The 18,361-nt window shown below is 40.7% G+C and overlaps 1 protein-coding gene across 1 annotated transcript; it reads right to left on the bottom strand.

Annotated features, from left to right (window-relative positions):
- Positions 1-3,594: 3,594 nt before the first annotated feature.
- LOC120017543 (zinc finger protein 518A-like) lies at positions 3,595-8,788 on the bottom strand. Its single transcript, XM_038960379.1, has 3 exons — positions 8,418-8,788; positions 4,665-7,277; positions 3,595-4,450 (listed from the first exon to the last, which is right to left on the bottom strand). Exons 2-3 carry the CDS (start codon positions 7,261-7,263, stop codon positions 3,696-3,698), a joined length of 3,354 nt encoding a protein of 1,117 aa, XP_038816307.1. The 5' UTR covers positions 7,264-7,277; positions 8,418-8,788; the 3' UTR covers positions 3,595-3,695.
- Positions 8,789-18,361: the final 9,573 nt, after the last annotated feature.

Raw genomic sequence — 18,361 nt, 5'->3', positions numbered from 1 at the left:
CATCCAGCCAACTTGACACAACTATGACAACCATTGTAGTCAACCTTGTAGAGTCCATGCCTAATGTTTTGTACACAGTGTATTAACAGTATTGCACTTTTCATGTAGTCTAATTTTGGCCAGCTGATAGCTTAACTACCAATCAAGCAACATTATGGACTAAACGCTTAAATCCTGTTGCTGCAGGATTATTTTGCTGTGAAAATACAGGTCAAATGACATTTTCTCAATTGCTTGAGCACATTTGTTCAAACATAATTCACTTTTTCAAAAGAATTAACACGCAGGCCCAAACTCAAACCCTTTTGCCAAAATGACACATTTAATTTGCAAAATGCATTAAAACTCTCAAAACATGAACTACATGACACAAAATCAACAACCTACAGTTGAAGTCGGAAGTTTACATACATTTAGGTTGGAGTCATTAAAACTCATTTTTCGACTCCACAAATTTCTTGTTAATAACAAACTAGAGTTTTGGCAAGTTGGTTAGGACATCTACTTTGTGCATGACACAAGTAATTTTTCCAACAATTGTTCAGACAGATTATTTCACTTATAACTCACTGTATCACAATTCCAATGGATCATAAAATTCCAACTAAGTTGACTGTGCCTTTAAACAGCTTGGAAAATTCCAGAAAATTATGTCATGGCTTTAGAAGCTTCTGATAGGCTAACTAACATAATTTGAGTCAATTGGAGGTGTACTTGTGGATGTATTTCAAGGCCTACCTTCAAACGCAGTGCCTCTTTGCTTGACATCATGGGAAAATCAAAAGAAATCAGCCAAGACCTCAGAAAATAAATTGTAGACCTCCACAAGTCTGGTTCATCCTTGGGAGCAATTTCCAAACGCCTGAAGGTACCATGTTCATCTGTACAAACAATAGTACGCAAGTATAAACACCATGGGACCACACAGCCGTCATACCGCTCAGGAAGGAGACGTGTTCTGTCTCCTAGAGATGAACGTACTTTGGTGCGAAAAGTGCACATCAATCCCAGAACAACAGCAAAGGACCTTGTAAAGATGCTGGAGGAAACAGGTACAAAAGTATCTATATCCACTGTAAAACGAGTCCTATATCGACATAACCTGAAAGGCCGCTCAGCAAGGAAGAAGCCACTGCTCCAAAACCGCCATACAAAGATCATACTTTTTGGAGAAATGTCCTGTGGTCTGATGAAACAAAAATAGAACTGTTTGGCCATAATGACCATCGTTACGTTTGGAGGAAAAAGGGAGAGGCTTGCAAGGCTTGCAAGCCAAAAAACACCATCCCAACCGTGAAGCATGGGGGTGACAGCATCATGTTGTGGGGGTGCTTTGCTGCAGGAGGGACTGGTGCACTTCACAAAATAGATGGCATCATGAGAAGGAAAATTATGTGGATATATTGAAGTAACATCGCAAGACATCAGTCAGGAAGTTAAAGCTTGGTTGCAAATGGGTCTTCCAAATGGACAATGACCCCCAAGCACACTTCCAAAGTTGTGGCAAAATGGCTTAAGGACAACAAAGTCAAGGTATTGGAGTGGCCATCACAAAGCCACCACTGACCTCAATCCTATAGTAAATTGTGGGCAGAACTGAACTGAAAAAGTGTGCACGAGCAAGGAGGCCGACAAACCTGACTCAGTAACACCAGCTCGTCAGGAGGAATGGGCCAAAATTCACCCAACTTATTGTGGGAAGCTTGTGGAAGGCTACCCGAAACGTTTGACCCAAGTTAAACAATTTAAAGGCAATGCTACCAAATACTAATTGAGTGTATGTAAACTTCTGACCCACTGGGAATGTGATGAAAGACAACAAAAGCTGAAATAAATCATTCTCTCTACTATTATTCTGACATTTCACATTCTTAAAATAAAGTGGTGATCCTAACTGACCTAAAACAGGGAATCTTTACTCTGATTAAATGTCAGGAATTGTGAAAAACTGAGTTGAAATGTATTTGGCTGAGGTGTATGTAAATTTCCGACTTCAACTGTACATCAAAACATACAACTTGTCATCTAATGAAAAGTTATATCAATCAATCATTGCACAACATCCCAATAAATTCTTTCAAACAGGTGGACTCTTTTAGTCATGAATAAGGCCTGATTGCTGATTGAACAATTTAGCAAATATGTTTTGCACACAGGTTCACATTCATGTGAGTAATTTGTATCAGCTGTGACCAAATGTTTAATTTTGTTTGTCATCATTTACTCAACTGAGTTTAGAGTATTTTGTAAAGAGTTGTGTTTACTGCTTTGCAAAAATGTGCTTAGCATTTGCATTGTGTGTGAAAGCAATGAGAAATGACTTACAGTTTTACACCAAATAATACTGTTGTTCTCATTAGGTTGATGGAGATCAAGTGGACCCCAGTTTAATTAAAAGTGTCTTATCAATAGAGAAAAACTAAGATCCTACACCTGTATATGTTCAATAATCACACATATATTTTCAAACTATTCGTATTTATTGATCTGTTGAACACATAATTCTACCAGGTGTGTCAAGATAAATACATATTCATCGTGGAACAGAAAAGGTCAGGCACTTGGTGAAAAACAAATGTTTTCTAGGTGAGAATTGTACTTCTTTCTCCGACTTCTCAATACTACTACAAACCAGTTATTTTCTGTTGATCTGAAGAAATAAATGATGGGTGACTAGAAGAAAGGGTATGCTCAGAAAGATGTGCTACATGTATTTGTGATTTGGGCCTTGACCTGGGCTGACTAACTACAGTAAAAGTATCCCTTGCCATGGATACTGTGAGATCATCAGAACATAAGGATACATGCAAGAACATGCATATCAAGACTGTCATAAGATTCATAAAGTGAAGTAATGGAAAGAAATATTCACTGTCAGTTCATAGTGCAATTAAAAAACAGATTGTAATTTCAATTATATGCACAAATGCCATCAGTCAGCCATCCTATACAATATTATACAAATTATAAAAAGGTATATTCTTTGGACTACTCCTGCTACTAGCTCAGACTAACGTAACAAAATTACTAGATTTGAAACCATTCATATTTTTGGTAAGTACTATGTGCATACAAACAAAACAAACACATTCACTCTTTTCTATGGCCAATCACAGAAAAAAAAGAAAGCAGTGTACATCTGCAAATCAGAAATAAACATAAAATAGCTTTTTAAACAATGTTGGTATAGCCTAGTAACAAAGGAAACCTGCCATCCCCTCCCAAATGAATCATCTTAGCACACACACTATGCATACCCGTATAACATTACATTTTCATGTTTAGAGCTTCTGAGTGTGCCTAATTTGTGTCCTAATTACAGTGTTCTGTGAAATGCCTTATGACAGTGTACTTTGGTCAACTTAAATAGCATTGCATCTTGGCTAGACATAACTGAAACGACAAATAGATTGCATCCAATCTAAAACAATGATAGCACTGAAACAGAAGTGGGTTTCAAATTAAATACTTCGATTTGAGCAACGGAAAATGCAAAAATGACTAGAGCCCTATTATTAGAGGCCTGTACTTTGGAAGAACTCACATTAAGTTATATTGATTTTGGACACTTATTAAGTCCTTATTAGCAACATATTTCTCTAATAAATTAAGATCATTTCCATCTAGCATCTTTTCTGTCCATTGCTTTTGTACAGGAGCACCTTTCTCAACTTTGTATCCAGTGTAGGTGACATTTATGACTTTTCACTTTCCAGCTTCCCCCACTCTCTAGTAGATTCCATCAGATGGCGCTGGCCATGACCAATCCAGACCTCCTGATCACTGAAGACTCGGCCACAAAACCAGCAGCTAAATCTTAATAAAGGCTCAGTGCTGCGCGGGATTGCGTTCACCACTTTGTACTTCTTTCTGCTCATCTTTTTCAGCTTCATTTTCAAGATGAATCTCTCTTTCACTCTGCACACACGTTCAATCGCTGGGGCATTTGCCCTAAACATATCACAACCCATGGCTGCAAGGGCCTTCAATGTTTTTCGAGACAGCACTACTTTTTGGACCTCTCCTTTGTACCTGTGGACTGTTTCCATTATATTTGTGACCTCGGGAATGTCTGTGTCTGGGTGATTTAGCACTACAACAGGCTGGTCTCCTCTTGGACGTGTAATGAGTTGAGTGGGACTTAATGGCAATAGCTTCAGGGTCCTCTCCACATCTCGAGGGCCTGGCTCCCAGTGATGCACGGCTGCTGGTGAGGCCTCTTCTTCTCCCACAACTTTCCTGAAGGCTTTTGAGAGGGGCTCGGGAGAGTCTTCTGTGGACGGCTCGCTCTTCCTCTTTCCTTTAACTGTCTGTTCATTTGTCTGTGGTGAGAGGCAAATCCTGTAAGAGCCCTCCTGTTGTCCTACATCTCTTAGCATGGTATTGGGAGGAACGTCCTGAAAACAAATGTCTGGAGTTTCGACCGGATTCTCTGACAAGTCTGTTATACCTGTTGAAATATTCAACACGAGAACAAAGCACAATTAGTCCAGTAAAAAAAGGAAGTAAAACTGCTACAAGAATGTTGACTCAAGTTATTGTCTATCAATAAAGCATAGAGTGGCATGGACAGAGTCATGCACGACAGGTAATGAGAAGTAAATATTTGGAAATACATTTAACAAATCATGTTTTATACATTTCAGTAAGATAGTTTTGATTACCTTGTGGGGAAGTAAGGAAATGGAGTATGGGGGAGGGAGACATCATGATGACCTGAGCTTCTGTAGTTCCAAGCCCTTCCTGGTTAGGCTGGTTATAGTTCACAGCCTCCAACTTCTCCTCCGTCATCTGGCCCAAATCATTTCCAGCTGATTTGGCTCCATTAGATACATGAGGTAAGCCTACCCTTGGACAATCTTGGCCATCCAGGACATGAGAATTCATGCCATTGTTCATCCCTTCTGTGTTTTCAGAACTGACATCAGTGTTTGGAAGCTCCGCATTTTCGAAATTATATTCTAGGCTACTGTTTGTTGAGGTGCTCGGAGCGATTTTCAAATTTGGCTGGCTTTTATCAACAACGACTAAACTGTTCTGGCTCGTAGTGCAAGTTTTAGATGTGGTGTTGTCTTCCTTAGTCTCAATGGAATGTAAGGATGCCTTTGTTTTGTCAGAGGTCTCTTGCATTGCTGATGGTATAACCTTAAGAACCAAATGTTTTTTGCCGTCCACCATTTTTAAACCCATGGCCTCTGTAGTGCAATTGGGAGGAACTAAAATCTTATTTTTTACCATGAGGGCACTAAGGTTGTTACCTCTGGGGCTGAAATGCCCAGGGTTTGGAATTAGGCCTCCCTCTGACTTTGACGACCTAGTGACCACTTTGGAGTTCTGTTTCTGGTCAGTCTTGGGACATTTGGACTGTTTCTTTTTGCCATTTTCAGCTGACAGTGCTCTTTTAAGAAATTGCTGCGTCTTCTCCAAAGTTTTCTGTGGGTGCTCTAGTCTGTGGTAATCATTCAGCAAACCTCGTCCCGACAGGGGAAGAGCACCTTGTGGCATCCACTGCATTTCCTTAACTGGGTTCTTCTTCAGGAGGAGCTTTAATGTTGGTGATGATTTTTTCTCCACAGTTTTAGGGCCGACCACTTTCTTTCTCACCCTTTTTTTGTCCCCCATAGTCTTGGAAGAGCACAGAGCTTCAGGAAAGGATTGTTGCTCTTTTTTACTTTTCTCCTTTGGCAACTTCGACATCTTGATTTCCTCTGCCGTATCTTCACAGTGATTCACATCTTTGGGTTCTGCATCATTTCTGTGCACTTGGCCAACCCTTGTTTCCTGGTTCTCTCTATTTTCTTGAGTTTGATCATATTTTACTAGCTCGTTTAGGGTTGAAATAGTGGCAACATCATTTGGTGTCAAGAATGATCCTGGACAACTGGGTGGCTTGGTCTTTGGAGGAATACTTGAATTTGATTGGCATCCATTTGCATCGGAGTCCCCAGCACTAGTTTGAGAAGCAATATTCTCTGATTCCTGCTCAGTGACACACAATGACGCCTTTGTTGTGTCAGAGGTCTCTTGCTTTGCTGATGGTGTAACCTTGAGAACCAAATCTTTTTTGCCTTCCACCATTTTGAAAGCAATTGCTTCAGTAGTGCCTTTCGGAGGAACTGAAATCTTGTTTTTGAGCATGAGGACAGTGAGGTCCTTGCCTGTGTTTGGGAATCCAGGGTTGGATATCATGCAGTTGTCAGAGTTTGAAAAGGAAGTGATGGCTTTGGGTACATTTGAAAGTACAGTCTTAAGAGCTTCAGCAGGCACAGACTTCTCTAAAAATTGCTGGGTCTCCTCCAAAGCCCTCTCTGGATTTGACAGTCTGCAATATTTATCCAGGAATCCTTCCCCCGACAGAGAAAGACAGCCTTGTGACATCCAGTTATTTTCCCTCACTGTACTCCTTGTCACCACGTGCTTCAGTCTTGATGATGAATTACCTACTGTTTTAGGACCAACCTCTTTCATTTTCAGCTTGTTTTTTTGGCTAGTCGCTTTACCATGGATGGTGGCCATGTGCTTAGTGATGATATCTTTTCGATGCGCTATATAGTCACAGAACTGACAACTGAAGGGGAATTGTGCTGTTTTGGCCATGAAATGTCTCTGCAAATCTTGGTCAGCAGGATTTGAATGATCAGCCATGCCACCTGCTTGCGGCACCATGTTATGTAGATACATATGCTCCAAAAATGCTCCTACATCTCTTGTGGAGAACTTGCACTTCTCGCAAGAGTAGTGGCCATTCAAGCTGTGGTGCGTGTTTAAATGTGTGGTGAGCTGCAAGAGAGTGTGCTGGACATTGTCATTGCATATGTTGCAGCTGACAAAAGTGTCTCTGTGACCTAATTGGTGAACTTGAAGGTGGGAGAATTCCTGTGTAATAAAACTGCACATGTCACAAGGAAAGATTGGTTGGCTTCCTGGGTGAGTTTCCTGAAAGTGCCTCAGTAAGTCATTAGGGCTGAATTCTGTACTGCCGTTGCATTCAAAACATCTAAACCTAAGTATATTTCCATAAACCTTTGTCACATGTTGACTCTTTTGTGTTTTAAGGGGTATCTTCTTCAAATACCTCTGCTCTGTGCTTTTCTCCTTGTCCTCTATCTTCTTCGGCCCATGCTTATCTTCTCTTTGCATAGTTGGGGGCTGAACAGCAGCTTTCCTGAGACGGAGTCGTTTGTGCCAATTTTTGTCCTCATCATCGAGAACTTTAATATTACCTCCAGCAGGGACATCTACTTCAGCATGTGCTGGATCCATGTCAATTCAGGCCCCTGTAACAGATGTAAAATAAACAATCGACAATTGATTTGCAAGCCAGCAATTCATTATAGACAATGAACCTGTGACCTCATTGTAAAAACCTTTTCACATTTCCAGTCAACAATATTGATTTAACTTGGCTTCATCTTTTTGAAAGAAGATGACTAAATAGCACAGCACAAAACATTTTCACCAAACTCAACAATCTCCTGGTCTGTAAACTGGCAACCGTCAAAGACCATATGCAAATGTCCCCTCAGAATCTACAGTCTACAGCCCACATAGAGACCAGATCTGAGAAAATAACATATTAGGATGCATGTTTGAAATGGTCATCAAATTATCCTGATCTGTAATCAAGTATATCAACTAGAATGGTGTTGTGTTTGCCTTTGTTCTTACCACAGACAATACATGAAAAATCTGTAGTGCAGTAGTCTTCACTGTAAGGCTAGTAACTAGCACTATTCTCAATTCAAAACTGCTCTGTAGCCTACCTGTGTGACTAATTGCCAGTGTAGTGCATGATCTCACAACCCACATCATGGATAAACCTGATCCACCTGTTGCAGATTCAATGTAGCCTATTTACATTTGAGACTTCAGGCTATTGTTTACTCAAATGATGTGCCATGCAAGTTTCTCAATGTGACTGACCAAAGGACTTGCTACAATTCACAAAATCTGACCAAACTTGCATTTAAAACAGGTAAACAAGCCCACCTGTTACCTATGGGTCTCAATAGAAGAAAATATTAAACGCTAAATTGATTGCTTGCCGCTAAAGAAAGGTTATTACGGAATGTTACTGTTAACTTTGCATTAGACCAAAGCTGTCAGCCATTTCTGTTGTGCTGTTTGGCTTGACCAAAACAAACTGACTGAGAAGCTTCATTAACATGTTACAAACAAACGCGTTAATTTGTTTTAAAGCAATTCATATTTTGCTTCGACGATCACTCATCATCACCTTTGCCTCACTGCCTGGTAAAACATTTACTGTGAAGTATGAGCTTTTGGACGGCTGGCTGACGTGCCAGTTGATTGATTTGAATGAAATATTCATAAACAGCTCATGTGAGAAAGTAGGAAGAAAAAATGCACGACAAAAAGTTTATACAATCAATGTATGTGAACCGAAATATATTTACCGCAGAGTAAAGCTCCGATACAATTGGACTACGTCGATGTATAATTCGAGACTTCGTTTGGTTTTTTCTTTTGTAGACTTGACAGCTCAGCGAATGGCAGCCATGACAGCTTCATCCGGGGATTACGCACAGGAAAGCTCTTTAGCTGAGTACCAGAACGGATGAATAATGGCTCATGTACCGCTTTTAGCCGACATGACAGAGATACGTCCGAAGTCGACTATCCACGCGTGTTTTATTATATGGCGAGTCGATATAGTATTTTTTTAACTTTAACTTTGAGACACGTGCCCTCCATTAGTTTATACCAGTGTTATTACTGTTCGAGGGAGTCATAACAAGATTAAGCTACACTTCCTTTGTCTCTCCAAATAGCCTACTGTTCACTGAACAGGATGATATGGCCCATCTCTTCCTGGTGTTTTGTGCTGTCAGTGAAAATATTATTATGCAAAGCAAAAAAAAATGGGAGATTGCACCCATTAAAATAATAATAATACAATTTGAGGTCATTAATGCTCGGTAAATGTTCACTTGTATGTGATAGTATTTTTGGGTAATATATTTGTTAGTAAACAAGGAATTGCATAATTCCCTTTTGACCACCTTAAAGGGGCAATCTGCATTTCAAATAATAACAAAGTGGGCACTTTTGTGGGGGGTTGGAGAAATGTAACCACTCTCAAATTCATAGATAGAGCTATGGATGCAAGGACAGATCATGCAGGATATCAAAATGATAGTGTTAACCGTGTTTTGAGGCTATACAGTGTTTGTTTACAATTTCATTGTTTACAGACAATGGAGTAAAATAAGCTTATATTTCAGGTTCTGATGGGGTACGACAGTTTAACTAAGGTCATGAGGCATTTATAAGTCATATTCTACAAGAATCAATGGGCTGGTATTATTCATTTAATATTCAAAAAACGGATGGAGCAGTCACAGATTGCCTCTTTAAACTTTGCTACACAGGTGTCAGGGGTGGGATGGTGCCTCAATCAGACCATAGAAGCCTGCTGATAAAGTTACATGAGAGACCAGAGGTTCTGGATAGAGGAAGCAGGAGGGTACATGCCCATGTCCTTTGCTGCTATGGGCAATGGAAAGGGTGTTGGACTAACAGATCAGGGATTTGGGTTAAAGACATGTTTGGGATACAGCGCTAATTGAAATATTTTCAAAAGTCTTCTTTTGAAATCTGTGAAGACATTCATTTAGCTGCTTGAAATTATGGTAATACTTTACCTAAATCCTATAGTAATGCTTTATTATTTGTCACATACATGTATGAGGAGTTATAATATCTTATAATACCCTAAGGTTTATAATAAGTTGTCTCTATGTAGGACATTTTAAACTGAGGATAATTATGAAATTATAATAAGCCATTATAAGACAAGTCTTACAGTGCATAATAACCACATCATGATGCATTATATGTGCAGGTGTTACCAAAATGACTCAGTAGGTTTTCAAAAAGTCTTATAGTCTGTGCTGGGTTTTCGGCTGTAACATTGTTGTCCCTCTCTTTTTAATTCAGCTGACCAGCTTGGAGCGATCTTTCGCCTATTCTGTATTTGCTATGCCCGGATAAAAGTCAGTACAGAGAGGGCCATGAAGACTAGTAAACCTTTATATCTACAGAAAGATGGTATTTGTGTGAGACTTACTCAATTGGCACAGACTAAAATACATCATAGAAATAGGTTTATTTCAAAAAATAATATTGAGTGTCAAATAAATGTAAATTAACTTGTCTTTTCACCCTTTGAATCCTTTCCATATATTGTTTCAAACACATGGTGCAAGAAAGTACATGAAGGACCCCCCCCCCCCCTCTGTCGGACACGGACAACCAATAGGCATATACCAACCGATGCATATTGAGCAGCCCATTTGTTTGGTATAATCTGTGTCCAAATCAGACAAACACATGCATATTTATTGAAAATGTTCTCGTATTTTTTGCTGTAAGGAGGTCTGGGGGGCTGATATCAAGTCTGATAGCTACAAAATGTAATTGAACTCTTAAAGAGATGGGTGGGGATGAGGCTAAAGAGGGTGTGAACAATGCTGAAATATTGAAAGCATTTTATTTTTTTTATTTCAACTTTATTTAACCAGGTAGGCCAGTTGAGAACAAGTTCTAATTTACAACTGCGACCTGGCCAAGATAAAGCAAAGCAGTGCGACAAAAACAACAGCACAGAGTTACACATGGGATAAACAAACGTACAGTCAATAACACAATAGAAAAATATATAAATACAGTGTGTGCAAATGTAGAAGAGTAGGGAGGTAAGGCAATAAATAGGCCATAGAGGCAAAATAATTACAATTTAGCATTAACACTGGAGTGATAGATGTGCGGGCGGGTGCGGGCAGCAATCGGTTGAAAAGCATGCACTTAAAAGCAGTTGGAGGCCACGGAAGGAGTGTTGCATGGCATTGAAGCTCATTTGGAGGTTTGTTAGCGTGTCCAAAGAAGGGCCAGATGTATACAGAATGGTGTCGTCTGCGTAGAGGTGAATCAGAGAATCACCAGCAGTAAGAGCGACTTCATTGATATACGTATATAATGAGAAAAGAAAAAGTAGGGCAACATGAAAATATTGTCCCATTTACATTGTGTAATTTATTAATGTTCCCTAACTATCCCCAGAGATAGACTATCCAAAGTCGAACCAACTTTGCCACGTGTGCACAGGAGCCGGCTGAAGCTTATTGGCGAAATAATTTTGCTAACTCTTCCCACCTGCGAACACACACAAGCGACACGCACATCAAACCACACCCCCAAGCCAACTCACGTTTTAATTCAGTCATGGCCGCTAGCATTTCTTAATGAACCAAATCTAAAATGAGACCAAATCAGGAAGTGCAGTCGCCCTTTAAATCTCATGAGCCACTGCATGTCATGAATTCCCTGTGACTCTATCAACATTTCACACACTGCACCAAATACCCTAGTTTTGTACTCCTAATTATCAGTACACGTATGAATGCTCTTGTCACTCCGTTGCCACTCAGAAGATCTACAGCCTTTGATCTGTCAACACTCAAAAGCAGATTTTTCTCCCAAATGTTTGATAATGGGAACACGGGTGAACACCAGTCAATGGGGACTAATGAACCAGACAACCACTGTGTCCAGCCTTAGACATGCTCTCTACATGCAGGTAAGTGGCAGCACTAAAGAGATTTATAGATGTTGGAAAATACCCTGACACTCACACCTTACCATTGCACTTGCACATGTCAATCTACAGCCCTCTCAGAGACTTTCTGACTCTTCAGTAGGTGTCCCTCCACCGGCAGGAGCCTAGCAGGCTAGGGGGTTGTACATTGGCCCTTCACATCTATGACATTGGCCCCTGGTTGGTCGCTAGGGGGACAGACATCAGCCCATCCTTCTGGCTCTGCAGGTCACACTCATAGAATTAGGAATTAGAATTGTAGAATGGACATGAACCTTCTTATAATGGTATGAAGGTCAGCCATTTTGATCAGGGAATTGGTCAACCATGGTTTGCCAGTGCTGTGATGAGATATTGTGTAAAATAATGAATTTGAAGAATGTATAGTGCTGTGAAAAATGATTTGCTCCCTTTCACATTTTCTACACTTTTGTATATTTTTGATACTGAATGTTATTAGATCTTCTACCAAAACCTAATATTAGATAAAGGGAACATGAATGAACAAATAACACAACAATTACATACTTATTTCATTTATTTTATAAACAAAGTTATGCAATACCCAATGCCCCCGTGTGATAAAGCAATTGTCCCCTTACAATCAATAACTGGTTGTGCCACCTTTAGCTGCAATGACTCCAGCCAAACACATCCAGTAGTTGTTGATCAGTCTCTCATGTCGCTGTGGAGGAATTTTGGCCCACTCTTCTATGCAGAACTGCTGTAACTCCGCGACATTTGTGGGTTTTCAAGCATGAACTGCTCGTTTCAAGTCCTGCCACAACATATCAATTGGGATTTTTTTGCTTTTTAGACATTTTCATGTTGACTTGATTATGTGTTTTGGATCATTGTCTTGCTGCATGACCCAGCTGTGCTTCTGCTTCTGCTTCAGCTCACAGACGGGTGGCCTGACATTCTCCTGTAGAATTCTCTGATACAGAGCAGAATTCATGGTTCCTTCTATTAGGCAAGTCGTCCAGGTCCTGAGGCAGTAAAGCATCCCCAAACCATCACACTACCACCACCATGCTTGACCGTTGGTATGAAGTTCTTATTGTTGAATGCAGTGTTTAGTTTCTACCAGGCATAATGTGACCCATTTGTACTTTTGAATCATCTGTCCATAGAACATTCTTCCAAGACTCTTGATGATCATCCAGGTGCTTCCAGGTGCTTTTTGGCAAACTTGAGTCATCTTTTTGCACGACATAGATCCCATTATGCCTGGTGAAAACCAAACACTGCATTCCACAGTAAGAACCTCATACCAACGGAACGTGGAACGAGGGAGAACTTGGTTTGTTGTTTTGAAAAGTTTATTGTTTTGGAATGTTTTGAAAGTCTTTTGAAAAAGTTTGGTGACTAACTAACTACTTTTGGAGTTTGGATCCCGCGATGCGGTTGGTATCAGTTGCTGGGACCCCTACTATCTTTCCAGTGATCCTGCTGACCAAGGCCGGATCTGAGGAGCTGCTTGGCATAGCAGCTAGCCTTGCTGCTAGCTAGTTGCCTATCAAGCTGCCTGTCAAGCTAGCAGGGTTTTCTTGAGGGCTTGAACGAAGCCCGCGGCGCGGTTAGCCGTTGTGGTTGGGGCCGCGGATTATCCCGGGCTTGTGGCTGTCTAGATCCCTTCTGTTTTGTTATTTCCAATATTCCCTGCGACCTGCCCAGTCTGGAACTGCGAGGAGTAACAGCGTAACCTATGTTGCTGCCATGATAAAACCCAAAATCTTTTAAACCTGGATCTTTTAAATTAACAAAAAGAGTTCTACAAGCAGTTGTTAGAACAACAAGAAAATAGCCTCAAGTTTTGTGTCCAAATACTGTCGGCATCAACTGATAAAAGAATGGACGACCTGACCAGAGAGGTCCAGGACCTGAAGAACAGTTTGCAGTTCTCCCATGGTCAGCTCAATGAGTTTAAAATGGAGAATGGCAAGATGACAGCAACCTGTAAGTTATTGAGAGGACATCAGTACTGTATGTGAATCGATGATAACAATGATGGAGAAATCAGATTATCTCGATGGACAATCAAGGTGGAACAACATGGTTGTGGATGGAATTGCAGAATCTCCACATGAGACCTGGACGTAGTCTGAGGAGAAAGTGAGGTAAATGATCTCGGAGAAACTGAAGATGGACCACAAGAAGATTGAGGTTGAGCGTGCCCACAGGACTGGAAAACCCACCACCGGCCAGGGTAACATGCCCAGGCCAATAGTAGTCAAGTTCCTGAGGTTCAAGGACAAGGTAGCTGTTCTGGAAAGAGCTAAGAACTTGAGAGGAATGTACATCTTCCTCAACGAGGACTATCCTGAAGCTGTGCCCCAGAAGAGGAAAGAACTCCCTGCCATGAAAGATGCCAGAGCGCGTGGGGACATTGAGCCTGTCATAGCGAATGTAAGCATTGTCCACCCTCCCTCCCAAAAGCCTGGAAGGGATGAGAGAGCCAAGTCTATGGGTTCGGAGCATCAACCCCACAGCACACACATATACTTACAAACACCAACTGATTAATGGACTGCTGAGTGTATATTTTTTTATCTTGCTTTGTTTGCTGTTTTCCATATTATGTCTATCTCTGATCAGCTACCCAGGAAAGGGCTGGAAATAGCCCATATTAATATTCGTAGCCTTAGAAATAAGGTTCAGGAAATCAATAACTTGCTAACATCAGATAACATTCATATATTAGCCATTTCTGAGACTCACTTAGATAATTAATTTGATGATACAGCAGTAGCCATACAAGGATATAACATCTATAGAAGAGACAGGAATGCTTATGGGGGAGATGTTGCTGCATATATTCAGAACCATGTAATTCTTAGAGAAGATCTTATGTCGAGTGTTATTGAAGAGTTGTGGTTGCAGGTTCACCTGGCACATCTAAAGCTTTTTCTTTAGGGGTGTTGCTATAGGCCAGTAAGTGTTAACAGTCAGTATCTAAATAATACATGTGAAATACTTGATAGTGTATGTGATGTAAACAGAGAGGTCTACTTTCTTGGGGACCTGAATATTGACTGGTTTTCATCAAGCTTTCCGCTCAAGAGGAAGCGTCTCACTGTATCCAGTGCCTGTACTCTGGTTTAGGTTATTAATCAACGAACCAGGGTGTTTACAAACACTACAAGAACAAGATAATCTACATGTATATCACATTTTTACTAATACTGTAGAACTTTGTTCTAAAGCTGTATCCATACCCATTGGATGCAGTGATCACAATATAGTGACTATATCCAGGAAAGCCAAAGTTCCAAAAGCTGGGCCTAAAATACTATATAAGAGGTTATACAAAATATGTTGCTGGGATTTATGTGGATGATGTTAAAAATATTTGTTGGCCTGATGTGATTCAATCAATCAATCAAATGTATTTATAAAGCCCTTACATCAGCTGATGTCACAAAGTGCTGTACAGAAACCCAGCCTAAAACCCCAAACAGCAAGCAATGCAGGTGTAGAAGCACGGTGGCTAGGAAAAACTCCCTAGAAAGGCCAGAACCTAGGAAGAAACCTAGAGAGGAACCAGGCTATGAGGGGCTGCCAGTCCTCTTCTGGCTGTGCCGGGTGGAGATTATAACAGAACATGGCCAAAATGTTCAAATGTTCATAGATGACCAGCAGGGTCAAATAATAATAATCACAGTGGTTGTCGAGGGTGCAATAGGTCAGCACCTCAGAAGTAAATGTCAGTTGGCTTTTCATAGCCAATCATTCAGAGTATCTCTACCGCTCCTGCTGTCTAGAGAGTTGAAAACAGCAGGTCTAGGACAGGTAGCACGTCCGGTGAACAGGTCGGGGTTCCATAGCCGAAAGAGAGAGAATTAGAGAGAGCATACTTAAATTCACACAGGACACCAGATAAGACAGGAGAAATACTCCAGATATAACAGACTGACCCTAGCCCCCTGACACATAAACTACTGGAGCATAAATACTGGAGGCTAAGACAGAGGGGTCGGGAGACACTGTGGCCCCATCCGACAATACCCCCGGACAGGGCCAAACAGGCAGGATATAAGCCCACCCATTTTGCCAAAGCACAGCCCCCACACCATTAGAGGGATATCTTCAACCACCAACGTATCATCCTGAGACAAGGCCGAGTATAGCCCATTGATTAATAAGGAGCATCCAGACGCTGCACTTAATGCATTTATGAAATTGTTTCTTCCAATTTTTGATAAACGTGCACCTGTTAAGAAACTGATTGTTAAGGCTTCATGGGTTGATGAGGAATTGAAAAACTGTATGGTTGAAAGAGATGAGGCAAAAGGAGTGGCTAATAAGTCTAGCTGCACATCTGACTGGCTGACTTACTGCAAATTGAGAAATTATGTGAATAAACTAACCAAAAAGAAAAAGAAACTGTATTATGAAGCCAAGATCAATGATACCGTATAAAGAATGAAAGGTAAAAAAAAACTTTCGAGTACTTTAAATGAAATTATGGGCAGAAAGACAAATTCAACTCAATCTTTCATTGAATCAGATGGCTTATTCATCACAAAACCATTTGATGTTGCCAATTATTTTAATGATTACTTAATTGGCAAAGTTGGCAAACTTAGGCAGGAAATGCCAACATTGAGCCATCGTTCCCATGCATAAAAAAAAGAAATAATAAAAGAAAAGCATTATAAGTTTGAATTCTGTAAAGTTAGTGTGGGAGAAGCAGTGGGGGAAAAACTACCCAATTTGTCATACTTGAGTAAAAGTAAAGATACCTTAAAAGAAAATTACTCAAGTGAAAGTGAAAGTCACCCAGTAAAATACTACTTGAGAAAAAGTATAAAAGTATTTGGTTTTAAATATACTTAAGTATCAAAAGTAAATGTCATCGCTAAAATATACTTAAGTATCAAAAGTAAAAGTATAAATCATTTCAAATTCCTTACATTCATTTACGGATAGCCAGGGGTACACTTCAACAGTCAGACATAATTTACGAACAAAGCATTTGTGTGAGTCTGCCAGATCAAAGGCAGAAGGGATGACCAGGGATGTTCTCTTGATGAGTGTGTGAATTAGACCATTTTCCTGTCCCGCTAAGCATAAAAAATGTGTGTCAGGGAAAATATAAGGGAAAATGTGTCGGAAAATTTAAGGAAATGTAAGGAGTGTCTGGGAAAATGTAAGGAGTAAAAAGTACATTCTTTTCTTTAGGAATGTAGTGGAGTATAAGTAAAAGTTGTCAAAAATATAAAAAGTAAAGTACAGATACCCCAAACACTACTTAAGTAATACTTTAAAGTATTTTTTAAAATATATATTTTTAATTATTGTCATCAATAAATAATAACAAACCTCCTGGTATTGACAACTTAGATGGAAAGCTTCTGAGGATGGTAGCTGACTCTATAGCCAATCCTATCTGTCATATCTTTAATCTGAGCCTAAAGGACAGTCTTTGTCCTCAGGCCTGGAGGGAAGCCAAAATCATGCCGCTACACGAGAGTGTTAAAGCGTCCTTTACTGGTTCGAAAAGCAGTCCTATCAGCTTGCTGACAGCTCTAAGTAAACTATTGGAAAACATTGTGTTTGACCAAATGCAATGCTATTTCTCTGTAAACAAATTAACAACAGACTTTCATCATGCTTATAGAGAAGGGCCCTCAACATGTATTGCACTGACACAAATCACCAATGATTTTTCAACAGGCTCCTCCGTCGCGACGTCCCCTGAATGCCCATCTGCTAGCCTGCTAGCCGCGGCCCGCTAGCTGTCTAGAGCATATCGGACTGTTAGCTGAAGAGGTCCATCAGCCAATTTCTTGGGCCACTATACCTATTTTGCCAATTGGCCTGGCCCCTTTTACTACATGGTGCCCTGCTGATCCATCACGACTGGTCTGCCGACGTAACCGCACGAGGGGGCTACAACAGACTTCTTCCGTTGCGACGTCCCTCTAAGGCCCTTCTGCTAGCCTGCTAGCCCCGGCCCGCTAGCTGTCTGAATCGATGTGTCTCCAGCTCGCCTAGATACTCACTGGACCTCTATGATCACTCGGCTACGCATCCCTCTCACAAATGTCAATATGCCTTGTTCATTGCTGTTTTGGCTACTGATTATTGTCTTATTTCACTGTAGAGCCTCCAGCCCTGCTCAATATGCCTTAGCTAACCCTTTTGTTCCACCTCCCACACATGTGGTGACCTCACCTGGTTTAAATGGTGTCTCTAGAGACAATACCTCTCTCATCATCACTCAATGCCTAGGTTCACCTCCACTATATTCACATCCTACCATACATTTGTCTGTACATTATGCCTTGAATCTATTCTACCGTGCCCAGAAACCTGCTCCTTTTACTCTCTGTTCCAAACGTACTAGACGACCAGTTCTTATAGCCTTTAGCCTTTAGCCGTACCCTTATCCTACTCCTCCTCTGTTCCTTTGGTGATGTAGAGGTTAATCCAGGCCCTGCAGTGCCTAGCTCCACTCCCATTCCCCAGGCGCTCTCATTTGTTGACTTCTGTAACCGTAAAAGCCTTGGTTTCATGCATGTTAACATTAGAAGCCTACTCCCTAAGTTTGTTTTATTCACTGCTTTAGCACACTCTGCCAACCTGGATGTCCTAGCTGTGTCTGAATCGTGGCTTAGGAAGGCAACCAAAAACCCTGAAATTTCCAGCCCTAACTATAACATTTTCCGACAAGATAGAACTGCCAAAGGGGGCGGAGTTGTAATCTACTGCAGAGATAGCCTGCAGAGTTCTGTATTA

This window comes from Salvelinus namaycush, chromosome 22 (genome assembly GCF_016432855.1).
Source record: "Salvelinus namaycush isolate Seneca chromosome 22, SaNama_1.0, whole genome shotgun sequence".
Taxonomy (NCBI): domain Eukaryota; kingdom Metazoa; phylum Chordata; class Actinopteri; order Salmoniformes; family Salmonidae; genus Salvelinus; species Salvelinus namaycush.
The sequence above is the reverse complement of the archived record's forward strand: the minus strand, read 5'-3'. Positions and strand labels throughout refer to the sequence as shown.

What these genes read in the sequence shown, in the direction of transcription:
- LOC120017543 (XM_038960379.1), bottom strand. Translation starts at nt 7,263, where the DNA reads ATGGATCCAGCACATGCTGAAGTAGATGTCCCTGCTGGAGGTAATATT. An exon ending in TTTCCTTACTTCCCCACAAG is followed by an intron (nt 4,451 to 4,664) that starts GTAATCAAAACT and finishes ATATTTCAACAG; the next exon opens with GTATAACAGACTTGTCAGAG.